Source organism: Scedosporium apiospermum (genome assembly GCF_000732125.1).
Source record: "Scedosporium apiospermum strain IHEM 14462 chromosome Unknown SEQ_SAPIO_0011, whole genome shotgun sequence".
In the NCBI taxonomy this organism is placed as follows: domain Eukaryota; kingdom Fungi; phylum Ascomycota; class Sordariomycetes; order Microascales; family Microascaceae; genus Scedosporium; species Scedosporium apiospermum.
Window position 1 is genome coordinate 271,883 of NW_015971712.1, and position 21,611 is coordinate 293,493.

Genomic DNA, 21,611 nt, shown 5'->3' on the forward strand with positions numbered 1-21,611 from the left:
CTAATCCTCTCCCCTTTTGAAAAGAACGACGACAGAGAATATCGGGACAGGCCGCTTTCCGGGGTGTATCTTGTAAAACGAAAAAAACTCAACCGGAGAAAAAAGCAATCTTGCGGCGCTCTCCGAGAAAATATAACGCGCGTCTTTTCCCGTATAAGCCGACAGGACCGGAAGAGATACGAAGTACCACTTCCGTCTGGACTCCGTCTGGACTCACCTGAATGGTTGGTCCCTTGGAACAGACAGTATCAATCCATAAGGCGATGGATAGCTTCAACCCAAAAAGGTGGGGAGGGGGGGTCGGAACCAAAGGTCGAACCCCAAGGACGACGCGTCAACATAACCAGTACTAACGGTCGAGAACAAACATGGAACGTGAAAAAGAGAAAATGAAAAAAAAAAAATAAATAAATAAATAAATATAATAAAAATAAGATAGGATAAAACAAAGTCCATGTTGACACGCCCCGGTCCCAATCCCAGGACTCTGTGAACCCCCTCCCTCAATTCCTCAATCCATGCTGCCCAATTCCCTCGACAGAGTCGCCACGCTCAATTCCCCCGCCAGCAGATTCCACGTGCAACCATCCAATGGGAACCCCTCCGCCACACACACACCACCCTCTGGCTCGCCCACATCCGCCTTCCGTCTGTATCTCAATTAGCGTCCAAAGGCAAAACTAGTAAACTACCTTAGTAGTACGAATTGATGAAAGAGAACATCAATTCACACTGTACCGTCCACACCCCTCAAGCTCCTTCCCTCTTCCGTCTCTCCCCCCCCCCTTTCCTTCTCACTGGGGACTCGGAGGTGGGTGTATCGATCTGCCCCCTTCGTGTGCCAGTGAACACAAGTACAAAGCAGGCAGCTTCCTTGTAGATCTCGCAATATTTCAAATCCTTCCAATTTCCGCGTTTGTTTTATTGCATCAGGGTGCCTCGAACTAAGCAGGGAACTCGAATCCAGAAGAGGGAAACAGAGCAAGGAAGAAAAAGCAAAAAGCATGGATAGCGGACAGATAGATCCAACGTCAGGAGCACACTGTACGAAGCTGTTATTGTTACGAAATCGGCGGATGTGTAATACAGAGAGGTACAAAGTACAATTACACCCCAGGATCTGCACGCACGAGGTACTCCGTACTTCGTCCTTCGAAGTGGTCTCGATGCACCAATCATGCCCTGTTCCCTTCTCTTGCTGTGTCTCCCGTCCCCATCCACCCACCGAGAGCCTCCGTGCCGCCGCCCGAAATCAAGACCGAAATTGAATTTGATCCCTCAAACCCCGTGCAAGGACCACCCGGCGAGGCAGACAATACACATCACAGCAAACAAATGGATTCAAAATAAAGTAAAACCATTATCATTCACCTAAAATGATTAGAATTATAGGAAATGACAGGAGGAGGAGCCCTCGAACAGAGGAATAAGGAAACAAGAAGAATATGCGCCAAATGAAACAGGTCAACCGTTTTGAGCCATATACAAGAGGATCAAGGCCAATCCCCGGCCTTGACCTCATTCAGACGCCCAGTCGTCGTAGTAGTAATAAACATAGAATCCGGTTCACCTGTAGTACCAGTCTTCCATTCCTCTCCCTCCAAAACGTGAGAGCAAAAAAGAAAAGCAATCCCAAGCCGTGCCTGTGAATAGTACAACACCAAACGCCAGAGTTCCCCAATATCCGACCAGTTTGAAGCTGAGCGGATTGGAAACACTTCAAAGAACAACCCGTAAAACCCAAGAGATAAGAAATAAGCCCCGCCTTTCCCCTTCTCCACGACCCTCGGAAAGGTCGTGAACAGTTGGGGCGGGAAAAGACTGAGCCTCAAAGTTGTTAGAACATTGGGCCCCCTCCAACTCCCAACACGCTGCCAGAACATCCCCTTCCAATGTTTTTTTTTTAGGAATCCATTCCCAAATACAATTAACACCCCTTTGGCTGAGTTTTGCCGACAAGATAATTTTTTATTTTTTTTTTCTGTTTTCCCTTTTTCTCCGCCACTTTTTCTTATTGCCTTTCGCTGGTGCCTCTCTCACCTCTCAACCTTGACGGCCGTTGGCATAGGACCTCCAAGTCTCCTGGTCCACTCCTCCTGCATTCTGCCGACGCTGCCGAGAAGCTCGTCCTTCTGCCTCTCCAACGTCGCCCTCTCCCGCTCAAGCAACTTGATGCGTCGTCTTGCGAGGTCCAAGACTTCGGCTTTGCTGATTCTCTTCTCCATTCCCATTCGGCTCCCGCCTCCTTCACCACCTTCTTCGTCCATCCCTTCCTCATCATAGTCCGGTTGCGGGAGCACTGCCAGGAGCCTCTCGAACTGAGCATTGAGCCTCTTGCGATATTGCTGCTCGACTTGGTTGTGTGCGGCTCTCGCCTTGACCTCTTCGGGCGTCTCGGCGGGCTTGCGCGCCGTAGACTGGCTGTAGCGCTTAGGGGCCCTAGATGCCGTGCGTAGCTGCGTCGTGGAACGGCGCTTCTCATCCCCGGGCCCGCCTGGTGCTTGTTTATCCTTGGTAGGGAGAACCGGAGTGGAGTGTCGCCTTCTCTTCTTCCGTTCGACCCTCTGTTTGTTGGCATTCGCGGCGCTATTACTCCGAGCACCGGATTCAACATCTGCAAAGGTGGGTTCAGTAATTTGTCTGGGAGAGATAGCAGGCGTCGTTGAGGTAGTGCCTTCTGCGCCCTCCTCCGCATCCGGAGGAGAAGGGAGGAAGCTGTAGGAGCTATCAAAGGCGATGGCCGTCTGTCCGTGCATTCCACCTCCGAGACATTCCTCAGAGCTGTCTCGGTCGTTGTACAACGCTCTGGATGGATCAATGTCGCAGAAGGTGGGGTCTCCGGGGCTCGTGGTGTTAGTCGTCACGGCCGGATCTAGTGTTCCTGCAGGGTATGCTCGTGGCATGGCGTCCGCCGTCGGCAAAAAATCAAGGCCGAAACTGGTGGTTGGGTCGCGGTGGTCTACGCTTCCACGCGGCGCTAGTGTGTAGGCGTCGCCTTGTAACGTGGAATAGGCGCCATTGGGGGTTGTGAAATAAGCTGAATCTTCCATTGCTGCACGGGGTATGAACCGATCAAGAATTGGTGATACTCCTGGGCTCTGCTCGGCGAAATCCTAATCCGTTAGTATTTTGGTACTTTTTGGAACGGAATTGATTTTGGACCGAAACTGTGAAAAGGCAATGAAGGAAACGAAAAAGCAAACTGGAAATCAATTGCGGGCATCTCGAGAAATTCGCTTTTGAGGCGTCCCCCGAAATAATTTATGTTGTGCGTTCTTGGAAACATTGGACTATGCCAAGTAGCGAGCAGGGTCATGCAGGGAGATGAGGAAGAAAAGCTGACAAGCCAAGCTCTAATTGAGCTAGAGAAGCCCGGTTGAACTTGGGAGTAGTAGCTCACGGTACAATGCAGGGAAGAACGTGGTCTCTTGGAGAGGGGTAGGAGGGTGCTCGGAGAGACAGGGGAAGGGAACGTGTTGAGGGGATCTAGGGATATGAGCTTACATCAAGCTTGTCTCGCCTCTCAAAGTAGATGGAAGAGCTGTCCATGGTGTGTAGCTGTTGGAACTTTGGATTAAGGACCGGGGCCTTAGGACTCGAAAGAGAGACCGACGCGAGTTGCGGATGCCTCGTGGGGAAGATAAGGAGCTTGCTTTAATAGATAGGATAGGGCCAAAGTTTGTCGTTGGCAGTGATTTGGATGGTGGTGGTGGGTGGCGGTTGTAATGGTAGTACCAGCAGGGAAGTTGGATGGTAGTAGTAAAGCAAAGAGCAGTAGTTGGAAGCGAAAGAGGGTGTGTGTGTGAGTGTGAATGTGTGAGAAGTGAGAGGGAGGGGCAGCGACGTATATAGTTGTTTCGTCGATTCGTAGAGGGGCAAAAGTAGAGGTCGAGTATCGTCCAGCAGAAAGAGTGAAAGGCGAGGTCCGACTTCTACTTTGGATTATATCAATAACGGAAAGATACCTTGAATGTCGTTGCTTCTTTCCTTCGCCTTAGCTAGCTTATCAACGAAGCCTCCAGATGCGGACGGGGGCAGGAACAAACGTCAGAGCGGGTCGCTTCCTTCCTTCGTCTCTTTTATCTGAGAAAGTAAGAACTTATTTCCCTTTAAGAGGAAAAAAATGGAAGAAAAAGAAAATAGGGTAGATAGGGAAAGACACACGATCCCAATTAAGACAGTCCTGTTGCGTCTCTTATAGGGATCATCTTGTTCGGCAATGGCCTTGGGCTATGATGATGTCATGACTTGATAATAGATGGACTTCCGAGAGCATCCAGGTCCTAGTCCACAATACCCAACTACCACAACCGATCGGACACACAGTACCGAGTACAGGAGCAGGCACGAGTGACGAGTGAGCATGAGGCATGAGGTGTGGGAAAAGTGAACTAAGACTAGGTAGTACTGCGTACCATTTCTTGTACCCCGGTTAGCTCTAGCCTCTGCCCCACTAGCTCCCAAGGGACACCAAAGACAGTGAGGACTTGGTAGCGTAGGGAACAAAGGGAAGGAGGGGGGTGGGTGTGAAGGAGGGTGTGCCTACAGTGTGAAGCTAGCACTGGCCAGACTCGAGGGAAGGAAGCAGGCAAGCAAGCAAATCAAGCCCATTCCATTTTCACTGGTCTTTTTTTTTTTTTTTTTTTTTTTTTTTTTTTTTGAACTGTGGAAAATTGAGCTTCAGAATCGACAGGAGAGTGAGAGAGAGAGAGAGAGAGTCTCGCTTCGTACCTCGTCCCCGCTATTGTCACCGTCGCTCATTGCCGTCACCTGCGGTCGTACGTACTTGGATGCGTATCTACTGCACATATAGTACAGCGATTGTACGTTTCATGCAAAGGTCCGCACAATGCTGGACGGGTGTAAGAAACAGCATCCCGATACTTCCATTCGAGGTCCCTCATTATGCCTGCAGCTTAGCAAGCTACTCAGCACATACACACTCCATATTATACATACAAACGGGTTCTTGATCTTCAATGTCTTATCGTCTGGACCAGGCTGGGATTTCCCTGTATCCCCCCAGCATCACCACTTGACATTCGAGCATGCAATCAATCAATCCGTCCACCTATCGTGGACGCACACAAATTTCCATTATCCATTATTGTAGCTGTAACATCTCGTACAAGTAATAGGCTGCATCATCCCATAGGTGTTTTGAATCGATCAATGAGAAGGGTGTGGCGAGACCTTCCAGGCCGCGTCTGGAACAGCCAATAGAGGCAGCCGTGCTGAAGCACGCCAGGTACGCATGCACCGAGTTTGTGTGTAATTTATACATGGGAGGAGAGAACCCCTCTCATCATAGAGTCCATTGATCTCGCCCATGGGCGCCGGCCCCACCAAAACACCCTGGACGATGGAGCTCGTGCATTGGCATTTGCAGCATACAATTCTCCACACCAGACTCCCAGAGTAACTCAATCGAACTGGTAAAAACACTGGGACGCATGGCAATCTCGTCTATGGCAAAGGCAAGCATGTAATATTTTAGTAGACAACAGTTTGGAAGGGGTTGAGCAGGGATGGAGCATGGGAATAACTAGTTTACTTCGTAAATGTGCAGCTTCTGGCCAAGGTCGAGGACAAGTATCGCCCCTCCAAGACGTCAAGCTTCCATTGGGTGGTGTATTGGTTAGCAGCATGCCAGGGCTGCGGTGGAGTACACACACACACCTCCTACGCTTGTCTCTTTAGTCCATTATCATCGCCTCTCCCAGCCCTCTCTCTCGCTCTCCTCGGTTGGTCTCAGCCCTCAGAGATCATCACGGTTAGCAAACTATTACTTTTTGCTAGCACATTAAGTCCCATTGCCCCTTGCTCCGTCGCACAGCAGTCTCTTCTCCAGGACGTCAGCCACTAGCTGAGGAGTAAAATCGTTAGAGGCCGAGGTCGAGATACAATCGTGGCAAATTTTGGCTTCCTCTCTCCCCTTCGTCCGTGGTCACTCTATCGTTGGTCTTGTCGGCTCCCCAGTGGCGCCCACTCGATGCAGGCTTTTGTGCCTGTCCGCTTCAATGCAGAGATGGAGAGGGTTTACAAGGAGTTACAACTAGTCGTAGCTCGCCTGGCCTTGGATCACCCGGCGGCATTGAGGTCCGCCATGTAACTAATATGGAGCTGGTCACCCCTCTTAGCCCAAAGTAAAATGGGATCGAGCGTGACGTGCTTGGTCATGGACTAGCTTGAGGAACGTCGTACGGAGATAGGGAAAACAATAGAGTGTACAGGGGATACGCGTGTTGATGAAGATTAAGTGATAGGCGATGATGAAGCAGCCATGTTCAATGTTCCTTTCGGAGTTTGCACAGGACTAGCGTGAAAGGAGAGCCTGGAGCTTGGGGTGTGTCGTTTGCGCCTGGGCTGTCCTCGATGTTCAATTGCCAGGGCCGCCCGAAGAGTTCGTGGGCAGAATACAGTGTAGAGTGTAATGATATAAAACAGTGTACACTTGGCCAAACAGCCTGGTGGGCTTGCACCCTGCTTAATAGTGCAGAGTCAACTCCGAACAGGTGCAGTCGTTTAGTACTGCTTACGCTTACTGTCCTCCCCTCTGGCCTGAGGTACTAGTGTGCTTTTTTACGAAGTATGTGCGCTACAATACTCTGTGGCCCACTTGAAGCGACTGGCAGCTCCAGTTCGTCAAGCGCTAAATCCAGAAAGGCCCGCGGCGTAGGCTCTAAATGTGATGAATTGTCGAATAGTTTGTGTTCAATGCCAGCAAGATTACTGCGCACGGATGGATCGATTTGTCGCCGCTGGCAGCAAGTATCACCAACGCTACCACCATCAATCTAAGCTTCAATCCCTCGATAGCCTTTCCGGTACGGACGGACTTGAGGGGGGATGCTTGGAGGCTTGGAAGTGTGCTTCCCCCTCCCCCCAAACCCACCCACCCTCTTCGTTTGCATACTTCTCTTTAGTGCGTCTCCCTTGGCTAATTTCTTCATTGGCGACGATATCCAGCTCTAGCCGGATACCCCTACCCATTCAAAAAGCTACTTGCGCCGTCGAAGGCTTGAGCAGTGGCGCACCCATTTTTTGCCCTCCAACGGGGTTGCATAGAGTTTCGCCTGAGTGCGGGGTGGAGAGCACTACAATAGCAAGGGAATACTGGCTCTAAAGCTGACTGAGGGTGGTAGCACTACAGGCCCTTGTGTAGTGTAGTGTAGTGCAGTGCAGTGCAAGTACGAGACAGTCAGCCAAGCCAGGCCAAGTAGTCTTGGAGGTTTTACGAGCCAACTGTAAGCGTCTGTTTGTCTTTGTGTGTGTGTGTCATATGTAAGTCAAGGTGCGCGTGGGCGAATCCTTTGAAATTGGGGATCAATGACCACTTGAGGGTTACGCTATCCGCCATTAGGAGCTCAAGGTCTATCCTCGCTCCTCATGAGTCCGTTAGTCGTGGGGAACTTTGAAAGACGACCAATTGATCGAGTCAAGCCAATTGGCCTGGTCGAACGGAGGGCCGAGAAGTACAGCTCTTCATGGCCAGAAGCAAAACGTGCCCAGGTCGAAGAAGTTTAAGACATAGAAAAAGACATGATATTTCTTGGCATGTCTTGCACACCGAAACAGAGCCTCTCTTCGTTGCGTTAAAACCAAGGGGAGAGCGCTCGCCGGATAAGTTCTGGTCGAGGGTCAACGAGATGGGATGGGCGGCATCCCTGGCTTCAAACTTAAACCCAATCCATCATGGGATATGTTTCTCTCTGTCGTTCAGCAGGTCTTGAAAGCCCCATCTTGGCTCTTTCCTATTCGCCTCACTTGCATAGGCCGATTCTTACATTGTCTTTTACACCTGCATTGGCTCAGTTTACCTTTGTGTCTTATGATTCGGAGGTTTCTTCTTACGCGCATGTCTGACATACTTTGCTCGGGTCGACCGAGACAATACCAATGATGGGCCCTTCCTAGGACGATTCTGTGGGATCAATGGGTCTATACGAACCGGGGACAGCATCAATGGTCGTACTGGATCGCCTTCTTGAAGAGAAAATGGGGCTTATTGCTACCCTAACATCCCGCATTTTTCTGTTCCAGGGTTGTTTTCACTGCACCGGAAAATCAACATGGCGTGAGGGCGTCCTTGGCCGAAGCCATATCCTTGACGGGGGGCGAAAAACAGAAGGAGAAGAAGAAAAGTAACATAAGAAAGGAGGGAAAGATAAAGCAAAACAGTGAGAAAACCCGTAATAAAAATGGAAAAGAAATTAATAAAATAATGAAAATGAAAATAAGAAACCGAAAGGTCGAGATCGCGACCATGGCCCAAGCGTGTAAAACCAATGCAGTCAAACTTTTGACTTCCCGTCCTCCTCCACTCACTTTGAACCCGGTCTATCGACGCTTCAGCCCCCCCCCCTCCCTTCCCTTCACACTTTCCAACTCTCTAAAATCGTGCCGGTTTAACCTAGCTCGTGATACCAGGACCAACCCTACATGACGATGGGAGGAGGCTCATGAGGATCCTCGGAAGCTAGCCTTTAGGGATGAGGGGAAGGTGGACCAAGCTCCTTTCGTGGCTGGGATGCGCAAGCCTCTCGTTGCTAGTAGCAAACTCTATCAAGCTCCCAGTCGAGCCATTCTCAGCTTGTGATTTCTTCTCTTGACGGCGTATTAGGTTTCCGTGTGTCTCTCATTTCCCCCTCTTCTTTAACCTCGTTGTTTGTGAAGAGGTTCGACGAAGTTGAAATAACCCGACAATGGGGGGAGTTGCAGGGCAGAGGAGAAACTTTATATTGCGCCACAGAATGATCTTCATATTGGGGGAAGAAAGTGAGGCTCTTCTTCTCCTGACTTGTCGTTACTCACGAGGGACGTGCCTGTGCCACCCTACGTTTTTGGCTGCAGCTGTTCTCCATACTCCATACCACGCCGGAGAAATGCTCCGGGCTCTGGACTCGACATGAATAATGAAGTGCACCACATGAAGCCCCGAACAAGTCAGAGATCGCATCCCCCCGGCGTTCTGCGTCCCACATTGGCTATCACTATCACCAGTCTAGTATCTCGCCCAACTACGATCATGCCCCCTTCACAACTATCCGATATGGAGTGCAGGAAGCGTTAGCTCCCCTCTAAAAAGTTACACCACTAGGGGAAATGCAGTCGACACCCGCACCCCTTCGTGTATATCTTTAGATACTGTGTACACCCATTTTGTCGTTGGAAACCATCGTCCAAAGAAGTAAGTTCTTGTGAGCATGCGGATGTGAGTGGGAGTCGAAGTGGTACACAAACCCCAGGTTCTTGGGGCCAAAGATCGACACTGCAGCAACTGGTTTGTGGGTCACATCAATCCCACTTACACCAAAACTGAGAACCAGAATCTACCCATGATATCGCAGGCTGTGCTCCAATCCAGGAGAGAGTTGTTCAACGCCCTGAATCTTCACCGAAAAAAAATAAATAAATAAATAAATAAATAAAAAAAAAATAAATAAAAAAATAAATAAAAAAATAAATAAAAAATAAATAAATAAAAAATAAATAAATAAAAAATAAATAAAAAAAATAAAAAATAATAACGTGAAAATGAATTAAGTACCCTCCCAGACGGACATAACCTCCTTTCATCCCACTCGAAAAATGTATCTCTTCCTGTTAGGCCGCAAATGCCTTGAATTTCGAACCTTTAAACTTTCCCACCAACGGCCCTTGGCCCAAACTCTGTCCTCTCCAACCTCCGTTCACCATCCAATCCCAGCCCGTAGTCTCCAAACGCAACTCTTGGGGCAGCTGAGGAGATAAGTTGTGCCTTGGGTGCCTTGAAGGCAACAGGTGGCGTTCCTTTCACTTCAGTGTGGTCTAAAAACCGATCGATCCACATGCGGGAACCTTACCGGCACTCTGATAACCATAAAAAAAGAGAGAGGAGCAATGGGCTACGGAGTTTAGTTAAGAAGGTGATTGAGGATCATGTTAATTTCCCCTCCCTCATTTTATTTTACCCCCCTCCCTCGTTGGGGAAAGAGTAGTGTAGATGGTACACCAGGGGTATGGCCAGTGATACGAAGTACTGAGTAGGAGAAGCACGATCGGTTTGGGTTTTCTTCTTCCGCTTTCTCTCTTTTGAAACTATTATCCACAAGGCTACGGATGACAACGTCAATGCGCATGGGTACAGAATACCGATACTACTTCATGTCGAGGGCACGTCAGAGTCGCCTCTTGGGCTGCATGCCATTGCTCGGGATATAGAGAGAGACGTGTAGAGAGCATTAAAACTATGGGCCCATTAACAACATTAATCCCATCTTTGAACGGGACCCGGCGCCCCGCGCCCAGGCGTTCGGCTGGATCATCCGATCCATCAATTGATCTATCATAGAATCCAAGTAAACCAATAAGGGAAGCTCTAGGCACTGAGAGAGTACTTCGTACCTTTCGCGAGCCCGAGAGTCGGGGTCTTCACCATCTTCTACAGAAACGGATTGGACGTCATCACCTGCAGAATACACGTCAGTGCTATTATTATTTCCCTGACACAGGGAGGGGAGGGAGGCTACTAAGAAGTGAGGGGTACCTGATGTCTGAGAAGTCGAAGCATTAATGAAGTGGATGTGAGGAGTAGGGAGACGGAGATCGCAGATCGGCAACTAACTACAATAAGGAGAGTAAGAGGGAGGGGGATCAAGAGAGAGATCAAGAGAGAGATATCAAGAGATAGATCAAGAGAGAGATATCAAGAGATAGATCAAGAGAGAGAGATCAAGAGATAGATCAAGAGAGAGATATCAAGAGATCAAGAGATCAAGAGAGAGAGCAAGAGATCAAGAGATCAAGAGATCAAGAGATCAAGAGAGAGAGCAAGAGAGAGAGCAAGAGATCAAGAGAGAGAGCAAGAGATCAAGAGATCAAGAGAGCAAGAGAGAGAGCAAGAGAGAGAGAGAGCAAGAGAGAGAGAGAGAGAGAGAGAGAGAGAGAGAGAGACAGAGAGAGAGAGAGAGACAGAGAGAGAGAGAGAGTGTGTGTGTGTGTGTATGTGTGTATATGTGTGTGTGTGTATGTGTGTGTGTGTGTGTGTGTGTGTGTGTGTGGGTGTGGGTGTGGGTGGAATGCCAAGTGCAGAGAGAGAAGTCTATGTGATGGTCTATTGTTGTGTATTTCGAGCCATTCCCCATTTTTGCATCTTGGAAGGCTTAGTCTACAAACTTAATAGGTGAGGACGGAGTGGACAAAGAGACGAAGTGCACATGCTCTCACTCCACGTTTACATTGTGTTGGTCTGATGTATTGAAGGAAGAGGACCCTAGTGTGGCTTTGTAGAGCAAGGCAGGATCACAAAAAACCGAAAAAGCATATCTACCACTTTTTCGTACAAGTTTGGGAAAAGGACAAGGGAGGAAGGGGGAGGAAGCACACGGACACGGGGAAGGAGTGGAAAATAACTTGGCATCGAAACTAAACTGGTGTCAATTTAGATCGCTGGCGAATGAGATAGGTACGATCGGGGGCAGGTCGCTCACGATGCTCCGTTTTGGTTCGTCGTTCCACTCTGGGCCGTTTTTTCTCCCAAGACACATCGAAGGGAGAGCGAGCACAGAGGTTTTGATCAATGCTTTCGCAAAAAAAGCTTCAGTCCTGCTAACCTTGCCGGGGTTTGGCGGGTTTATCAGTCTACTTCGTAGCCACTAATCCTACAAAGGGCAGGCTGCCATCTTTGGCCAAGATATGGAAGAGAATCTTAATGATAGATATGCATTGAGTATGTTGAAAATACATGAGGATATAGGTGAGAATTTTGGTTTGGAAATTGAGATGCGCAAAAGCTTGTCGAAGTGGCGAACCGACAAGAATAAATGGGGCGATACGGTGCTGTGCAGATGGAGATAGCTGCCCAGGCCAAGACGACAAGAGCACGAATGGAGATGTCTGGTTAAAATCACCTGGGTTTGTCTTACTCCCACTGCAACACTGAGCGTCACGGGAGGCGCATATGCTGGATCCTCCGCATCATGGATGTATGTACGTATTATGTTGTAATGTATGTAAAGCTTGCCAAACCATCACCCTATGTGGGTTTCAGATCAATTGAGGGCTCTTCAGTCCTCACGCCCCTCCTCTCTCCGGCCAAGTCTCGAGGCGTGATGCCAATCCCACACGTGCATCTCTAGCTCCGAAGCGATGGATCCCGCATGCCAGAGCGGCAGAGGGGCAGAGGGGTTCGCAAGTTGGCGCGAGGGTGCCTGCGGATATTACGATGTATCAATTGGGCTCCGCGCATGGACGCATCGGGGGACCAAAGGCCGAGATCGTTGAGGGTGCATCCATCAAATTGATCCTAGTGCTTGGCATTTGTACGAGGTGCTTTTTCGTACGACTCTGGTTCGCCTGGCTACTACGAAGTACAGTGGATCAATTTTCCGTCCTCAAAGCCAAAGCTGCAGTTGCCAGGATGCAAGTGAGAGTTTAGGGCCCAAGCATTGCTTCTTGATTTCTTTCTGTCTTCCTTGCATTCATCCGAGTTGGTATCAACTCGACTCGAGGAAGTCTGCACAGTATGAGGACCACGAGAAACCCTGCCGAGTACTTCTTGCTTTCTCCTCAAGGGCTCCCTTCCTCAATCGAGTCATCACGATCATGGACGTCATTGAAGGCTTGGTTTTTGACACAAGGGAGTGTTGAATATTGAAGATTGAAGTTGAATCCGGTAACCACCATCTCAGCGACTACGATCACCACTACAACCGCCTAGCGACTGCAACTCCGCCTCCTCGCCATGCACAATTGTTCTCGCCAAGGCCTGCGATAAAGGTTGGAAATGGCAGTGTTGGCCTTGACCCAGCCTTGATAGTTGACAGTACACATCACTTTTAGACCCTATACGACTCGCACGAACTTCATATATCTCAAGAATCCCTATGACTATCATCAGTGAAGCCAAACAGAATCCCCGGATGAAGCGAACCCACGCAATGCGAGACTGGAATTGGGTCAACCACATGCCAGCCAATCCGTAAGACAATTCGCCCCAATTCATGGAGACCAGCCTATTACCTCGCCTCCGCATTTAGTGTCCTCTGTGCTTCCACGGTTCCCTTCACTCGACTCTCATCTTCAGTGTCACATGCGACGGATCACTATCGATGCATCAACATCAAATAATTTCGCGTCATTGCCCGGGCTGCAAGCCTTTATTCTAGGGTTCTCTCATTCCTCAAGTAGGTATAGTGTACAAAGACACATCCATCAAAATCGCCCCTTGGTGTTATCGTCGTTGTATGCATACTGGATTGTGTTGCGGGCGGCGCAACCCCTGCGGCTTAAAGAAGGACGGACTGGGCAGGCAGCTTTCCATGGATCGACCGGGGCCTTCTTGTTTTACAGATACGATACATTAAGGGCCACTCGTTCAACAAACGCCGTCGTTATCCGGCATTGCATATTGGTATCTTATCAAAGCCCGGCAGTATCGACGAGATAGAGTAGGTGTTCAGATATGGGAGTGGGAGTGATACAGAAGGAAGGGCCTTCGTTTCGGGTCCGTCCAGAAAGGGATGTGCCGGCATCCCGGCCTGCAGATTGGCCTGCAGGCTTGATATTCTATCAGACTAACACACTGCCACACCGTGGGTAGACGACGACACCATCATTGACCGAATCCATTCCGTCCCGCGTTCTTCGTGCATGTGGCGACATCTTCATCGATGTCTTCTGCTTTTTTTATTCTGTTCTTCCATGTCCTCAATGTAAACTCTACCTTGACGACCACCTGCATGAGAATGAGGACGAGTCTCGAGTAATGTCGAAAGGTCCTCTCGCTACCCCCCTCGTGCGTCGAGTCCAGTCCAGCCTGTCTCTCTGTCCAAAGCCATTCACAACGTTGCCACTCTCGGCGGCAGCTCCGTGGAAAGCTCGGTGAAGTAGATCTGGTCCGTGAGAGAATCCACCAGGAACATCGGATGCACGCCCAGGCACTACCTTTCGCCTCTTCTCCTCGTTCAGGATATTCCCGATTTCTTCGGGCCTATCTACGAGGTACTGATAGCTCGACATCTTGCGCCATGCAATAGCGCCCAGAGGATTCGCCACCCTTCGGGAGACAGATTTCTCTATATCCCTCATGGGCCGTGGCCAGAGAAACTTATCGAGAGACGACCTCGTGTGCGTGTAGCCCTATCACCTACTAGCCCAGGGTTTAAAAAAGGTGAAAAGAAGAAACCATTGCCCAGGACCGCAAATCTAGACCCCGGTCAGTAGGCTTCGCAAACTTTTATCCATCGGCTCCGCTAGCTCAACGGGTTCGGCGACTCGAAACTATCCATCGGCGCCGGCTCCCGAACCATAGTTGAGATGTGGATCAACGCCCGCTCCCAATCGCTCCAATTGACGTTGAATCCTTGCGCATGCCGCACTCGCACTGGATGGATCCGGATTCCTCGTCGACGCCGCTATCAACCAGGGGTTTTACGAATCCTCCGGTTGTCCGTTGCTCGGGGTCGGTTAGGACGCGGAAACGACAGCCCTTTGGGATCAGCAATCCCTGCCAGCCCTGTTCCACGGTGCGAGAAACATTGATGTCATCGAATCCTTCGAGAAAGCGACATCGAGGCTTCGGTCGCCGACCTCAACTGTAGATGATGCTGCAGAAATCTCTGATGAAATTTTTACTTCGGAGAACCCTACCAAGTAACTACAGATTGCGGCTCTCAACAAATCAATGCTAAATTTAGATAGGACCGATGTAGATGGCGATGCCAACCCTCTCCTCCCGACGCCTTCAACGAGCTAGGGGCGCTGCCCAATCATGCCTGAAAATCTCCCCCAACAACAGAGAGGCCCCTACAAGTGGCTGGTGCCCTCGTCTCCTTCTTCGACCCCAATTGAACGGAAATTTTTTTCTCTCCTCAACTTCACTCCGGTTTAGTCTTTCCTTCTCCACCCCACAAGGCCTGTCGATGACGCAGGTACGGCGAAACCAGACCAGATCCGCTCCGTTACGATACCACTTTGCAGCATGATACGCTAATCGTGACCCGGAGTTCTGAATGCCCTCAAAAACGGGACTTGAGACAATGTCTCCCCTATTGTCCGAAGGAGTCCGGACCAGACGAGGGTAGAGTTCCCTCAATCCCGGAAGTTTAGTCACGTCTTAGTCCCCGACGGACCTCTACGAAGCACGAACCGACCCTTTGATGGCGTGGCACACATGCATGGTTCAGAGTTCAACTCTTTATCGGATGATGAAACCTTTGCCAAGTGGGAAGCCGTTCGGTCATGGAGCCTGGAGAGCTTGGGGATTTTTTTTGTAAGCACCGACTGTTGATCCTGGAAACACCGAGGTCTATTTGATCAAACCAATTCGCCTCGGGTCATCTAGCTAGGTGGTAATGGAAACAGACTATTTCGAACCAAAAACACAAAACTGAAAACTGAAAAGACCAGACATTTTTTAGTGCAGAGGAGCCGGCTACCCAAGCAGTATCTAGGCTTCAGCCTCGGCCTCGCCTCCTACCGCTACAGCTGCTGCCTTGAGCTTGTCCTCAGCAGAGGCGGTGTCCTCAAGCCCAGACCTAGCGGGTTCGGAAGCTTCGCCGGCCTTTGCCGCGATGCCGTTCTTTACAGGCTGCTCGGCCTCCTCGCCGTTGATGGCATCAATCTCCTCCACCTCTACTTCCTCGTCCTCATTACCCTCTTCATCGAGGGGCTCCTCCTCTTCGATCTCTTCAACGTCCTCTTCTTCTAGCTCCTCAACTTCTTCCTCTGGCTCTTCTTCTTCCTCCTCCTCTACCTCGACCTCGACCTCCTCATCGCCGTTGGCAACGCCGTTGGTCGTCTTTCGCTTCTTCACCGGAGGACCTTTGTCTATCAAGCGTGGTCAGATGCTGCCTTCGACGGGAGAGGTATGATACAAGTGCGGAACCGAGTGGATGTCGCATCCTTACCTTCGGCTTCGGCCTCTTCTTCATCTTCATCGCCCTCGGGCTCGTCGTTGTATTCTTCGTCGTCACCGGTGTCCTCTTCCTCGTCTTCGATGTCTTCCTCATCCGGCTCGAACCTATCGATAGGTCGCGGTTAGTTGGTAGTTCCATCACCGGTAATGAGCCGCTCTGTGCTGTTCTGGGTAACAGAAAGACCAATTGAGGGATGTGCGCTTCATCTGGAGGTCGCCAAAACCATCCGCTTGATGAACAGAGATGGCTGGCGCACTCTGTTTAGATACGAAGCATTCCCCCATAGCTATTGTTCCCATCACGAATTCTCATGTACCCCCAATAACTTTCATTTATTGTTCGAGATGCGCGCAGTGGTGGCTTACTCTGGCTCAGACTCCTCATCAGAAGGAAGGGAAACGAGTTCCTCTTCCTCTTGCTTTCTCTTACGCGAGGACATGGTTTGCGGCGGGGACAAATCCGAGAAACAAGGTCAATTGAATCTAACAAAGATGGAACTAAGATCGTACAAGCACGCTCCGCGCGTTGGGAAAGTCGTGAGAGATGGAGGGTAGCTGGAACAGATGGAGCGAGGAAAGGGTGGGAAACCGTCCAGAAGTTTTATGGGCGGGAGAGGAGAGAGAGACAGAGAGAGAGAGAGGAAGGGGGGTCACTGTTTATTTTGGGGTAAAGGGGTGTGGTGTGGGTGGAGGCGGGAAAGCTTGTCAGCTCCTACTGCTCGCCACCAGCCGAGCCCATTGCGGCGGCAGCTTACCCTTACATTTATTCTACGAGGGAGAGGGGGCTCTGAGTAATAGAGTGAAAAGGAGGGGGGAGAAGGAGACGGAAAGAAAAGAGAGGATGGAGTGTGATGGGAAAATTCGATGGCCGGGGGGGGGGGATGGGGGAAAGCAACGAACACAGACACTCGGAGGACGCAACTGTGTTGGAGGAGGAGGAGAGGACGAAGTACGTACCGGGACCACGCACGGCGTCATGGTGCGAGGTAACTGCTCATCACTCGGCTCACTCCAGGGCGCTTCTGTTTGCGCCAGCCTCAGTGCGCGTCCCCGGAGAGGATATACGGCAAGAGGGGTCGCGGGATTACGACATCGGGGGTGGGCATAGATTTGTATTTTCTGGTCTGGGGTGGGAGAGAGAAGGCTCCAGGAGCTAAGGTGGAGGGAAGGGAGCTCGAGCCAGGATTCGGTCTGGGCGGAGCTTGATGGCCAGTAACGATTTATTTGGTTACTGTGTAATTGCACCGTGGCATGCCCCAAGCGTTTGCTCTTGTTTCGAGATTGCTTTTTCCCCTTTTCGGTCAGGCATATTACCCGATAGTCATCCTTTTGGAAAACAAGATCTCTTTCTTCCGATGTATTTCCAAGGATGTCCCGAGATAAGCTCTCCCTCGTTGCTTCGTCATCGCATCCTTGACTTGAGACATTGAAATTGACGATTCTCAAGAACAAGGCACCAGAGGTTATACGAAGCACCTGTCTGGAAGATGATGATCTCAGACTGTTAATTCTACAAAGTTTCTGAGAGAAACTCGGAGGGTGGGATTGAGAGTATCTCGAGAATCATCATTGCAGCCATCCTCTGAGTTTGTTCCCCGTACTGCTTAAGACTAGAGGGTAGAGTTGAGTGACAGCCCTGGATCAAAAGAGCAACGCAGTGAACACATGAGGGCAAGCGATTCTTCCACGAACTCGTCCTCCGTAAGTTCAGATAACGTCAACAACGCTCTGAGCCTCTATCCCCTGCCAATCGTTGGATCCTAGCTGAGACTAAGCCCGTGGAACGAATGATCTCGAGGGCAAGAAAACAACATAGTCTCCCTCCCCTCTGATTAGCTCAATGGTGCTATGATTCGCGATTATGACGGACAAGCGAGCGCATAGAACATCTCCGATTTTTTTCTCTTTCTTTTTTCTTCCCATCTAACCTGCTACTTTTTTTCCAGCTTCCAATTGGACTCGTGCCGAGTCTAAGAATGCCGTAGCTCGAGGGACTATGAGATCGCAGCATCTCGAGGATTAACCATTCATGCTTGGTGGCTAGTAATTTCACTTCACTTCACCTTTGTACGTGCATGCCGAAGCCCTTGCAGGTTGGGGACCTGAAAAGAATAGTATTACCATATGCCAGGGAGAAGAACAGCAGGACCAGTTGCTTTTTTTTGGCCTATTGTCTGCTTTTTCCTTGCCCCGGCTTTTCTTTTTCTTGGATTTGCCCTGATTTGGGAGGAATTTGGTGTCGTCCTCCCATGCAAGCAATAGTACCATCTGCCAAGCTGCGAGTGTGGTGAGTAGACGACGGCGGATTGGCCAGTTGCGTGGATGAAAAGCACGTTGTGGCTTGCTGCGATCTATGTCCGAAGAAGCAGACAGCTGTTTTCGGCGTCAGATACTAATAATACTTCATTCATCAATTGTTTCGAAAGATTCCGTCAGAAAAGGGGAGCAAGGGGAAACCCTGTATCTTGACGGGCTTTGGGACAGTGAGGCTGTTCAGCCGCGATTGCGAAAAAGATGGGAAGTCGACGGTGGGCATATTCTACGGAAGGCCTCGTTTGCATGCTGCGGCTGAGAGACTAGGAGAGCAGAACGAATAATAATAGAGAGAAAATGAAAGCCACGGGGCTGGAGTGGGAGATTTGCTACATTCGTGTGCGAACCATGAGAGAGGGCGATATCCGGGTCGGGGGGCAGGTTCCGAGATATTTTCCTGTTGCTTCTTGTTTATTCCGAGAAGAGCATGTCGGCTGCGGTAGCTTGCTTACTGACATCTGAGATCAAGAGACAGGATAGCACTGAGGATAAGGGTTATGTTAGATGTTGACTGAGAAACCTTGGAAGAGACGGACTTCATGTGGTATCTCGCCGAGACGTCGGGTTCTTCGGATCCAAAGACGATTCCGTTTGTCCTTACTGAGGCTTACTCTATGTTCGGTCACCGAGCCGAAAAGACACAAAAAGAAAAGAAAGACGTTGGACCCAGCTCGGTGTAAATGGGGGCTGGGGTAAGATTCACCTCGAAAGAGGCGGCTCCACCTCTCTTCCAAGAGCAGGAATCAACTCTCGACAATGATGCGTGTCTTGGATACCCTCCACTTTACCAAGTTTCGAGGCGTTGATAAAGGCTGGAAATGGTTAAAATGATGCAAATGGACGATGACTAGTGGCAGGAAGGGAAAGGAAAAGCAAGTTCGGGAAAAAAGGGGTGGCGGTCACAAAGGTGGGATGAACCACTGAATCAATTTGGGCTTGGCTGTTGCGAAGGGTTACCGTAGATTATCTGGATTATCTGAAGACTGAGGCACAAAATCTCAGTCATGGTGAGAGGTTTACATGGGGAATGTCTCTATTCTCTTCTCGTATGATGCGAAGAATATTTCGCAAGGTTGTGTGTGTTGTGAAGACTCTCTTGAAGACGGGAATACCCGGCGAAGACGAGACGAAGACTTGATTGAAGAAGAGTAAGAGGAAAGGAACAAAAGCAAAGGATGCAGTCCGGACTCGGAGGTCGAGATGAGATGCGGTAACCGAGGCTAACGGATTTATGTGATGTGAGGTTGGAGACGCAGACAGACGATATTATGAGCAGAGATCAATGGCTTCGATTGGTTGGAAGCGGGAGAAGACGAGATTTCTCATTCGATTTCCAGGCTTGGAGGATTTAATTACTTCCAAATTGTGGCTTCATTTTCCTCGACGACATTAATGCCTGCAAGTAATACCACTGCACATGTCTAAAATCTAAAATCTCCGGCAAACGCCTCTGCCATTCCTTCGAAGGAATCTCTGAGGCAACTCCAGGATGTTTGACCAAGCAAAAGGCTCAACTCCCGGCTCGCCACCAACTCCCTCTTTGGTAGAGAAAAACATGGGAAAATTCGGGTCGGAAGGGAATTTCTAGCCAGGATAGGATCGGCATCCCAAACATGAGACCGTCTCCAGGTCTCTGCGACGGATTTCCCAGTTATGCATGGGATCAAGCCATCGGATCAAACCATCAATCGATTTCTTCAATATTTCTATTCTCGCCTTCAGGACCTCCGTGGAGAGACAAGAAGATAGCATTGAGGCTCATATTAGGCAGCAATTGTCGAGAGTGCCCGAGGTTATCGTGATCAACTCGAACATATAGAATGCTCATCCAGCTGAACATTTGAAGATATCGATTGGATTCGTAAGCCTAGGGCACGGCAGTAGGTATCGGGCTGCCAAAGTCTCCGCAGGGAGCGGGAATCTTGAAGAAAAAGACCTCATCTAGAGGATAATATTGAAATACTGGAACATGACCATTGAACCCGGCGGGCGACACATTCATGGAAAGAGGGTTCAGCGGGGGAGTTTCTCCTCTGACAGTCAGAATGAGCCCAACTTTGGACCGAGTCGAATAAAGACATGAGTCAAAGTCCGAAGTGGACGCCTCGGTCTTTTGCTCTCTCAACTGTGATGCAAAATACCTCGTTCATGATTACGAGGTGCTTCGGACAAGTTCGCCAAGACGGTGCATCCAACGAGATGAGCTGGAATTCCATGGAATGGGAAATTTTCTGTGCTCTCAACGCCCTCTGCACCCCTGCCATTGCCACATGCCCCTGTCCCTGCGTGTCTCTGCCCACCCATGTCCATGCCCATGCTGTGCAGCTTTGCAACGAGGCCCGGGATTGGGTAGCACTTGGCTTGGTCTGATTGACTTGACAGGAGGAACCCTGCTTGGTGCCTGGCTTGCCGACAGGGTCCAGCGTCGCATTTGGGACGGGAGGGCTGAAGGGGTTCGATGTTCCTCGCAGAAAAGGAAATCGAAAAATAACACGACGCGTCCCAAGTTTTGACAGATCTCTTGAAGATGGTATTTTGTGGACACCAATTTGAGAGACTGATTTACTCTGTACGAAGTATCGAGAAAAAAAAAAAAAATCTATTTACAAGTATCTACTTCGTACCTGCTTGTATAGAGTATGTTTGCAGACGCATTTGCCGAACCAGAGGCTGAGTTTAATTTGACAAAACGACAACAGCCGCTTCTTGCGGTGGGCGTTTGAGCCTTGAGGCGTCTCATGGTGGGATCGATCAGACTCCTGCTGTCGTTGCAGGGTATCATCCACCCCGCGAAGGCATCACACAAGGTTGAAGTAATTTAACGTTTGCATTCAGGGCGAGATCCCGACGCGAACAAACGCGTACTTTGGTGACGCATGACCACTCGCACGGGCAGTTGAAGTGAGGGGAAGACTTCAAAAACGGCATCTCGACGAGAAGAAAATACAAAATTCGTGGTGACTCTATAATACTTGGTAGCATTTGAGGAGAGCCCGACTTCCTAGTCGGCGATGGTAAAGAACAGCCTCGGAGCAGCATCACCACCTCATGTTCTATTGTTCTGCACTACTGTTATTGCCGCTGCTCAAGATGCAAAGATTGCATGGAAATAGGAACAAGAGGTGGATCAGCTTCGTGGAACATTGAAACGGCGAATTGATAACCCGCCTTACCAGCAAAGCCGGATGTCCGTCGTCGGTCAGCCAGGAAGTGTCGTGGCTCTCGGACACGGGCTGTGCCTGCACATCTACGGGTCGAGAGCTGGAGTCATCGTCAAATCGGGCAAGCTGCGCGTCTCTCTTGTGGAGCCTGAAGGGCAGACCGCAGAAACGTCGCAGGATCGCTGTCGCAGTGTCTGCAGCTGCAGTGGAGGAGATAACACGCACCAGCACTGGTGGCT

At 49.9% G+C, this 21,611-nt stretch overlaps 2 protein-coding genes across 2 annotated transcripts; both read right to left on the reverse strand.

Moving 5' to 3' along the window:
- Nucleotides 1-2,036: 2,036 nt before the first annotated feature.
- SAPIO_CDS0081 (uncharacterized protein) lies at nucleotides 2,037-3,549 on the reverse strand (the record flags this gene model as incomplete). The annotated part of the gene is made up of 2 exons (XM_016782951.1): nucleotides 2,037-3,113; nucleotides 3,505-3,549. 2 exons carry the CDS (start codon nucleotides 3,547-3,549, stop codon nucleotides 2,037-2,039), a joined length of 1,122 nt encoding a protein of 373 aa, XP_016646584.1.
- An 11,881-nt stretch (nucleotides 3,550-15,430) lies between these two features.
- Nucleotides 15,431-16,338, reverse strand: SAPIO_CDS0082 (uncharacterized protein; the record flags this gene model as incomplete). Its single annotated transcript, XM_016782952.1, has 3 exons — nucleotides 15,431-15,810; nucleotides 15,891-16,003; nucleotides 16,265-16,338. 3 exons carry the CDS (start codon nucleotides 16,336-16,338, stop codon nucleotides 15,431-15,433), a joined length of 567 nt encoding a protein of 188 aa, XP_016646585.1.
- Nucleotides 16,339-21,611: the final 5,273 nt, after the last annotated feature.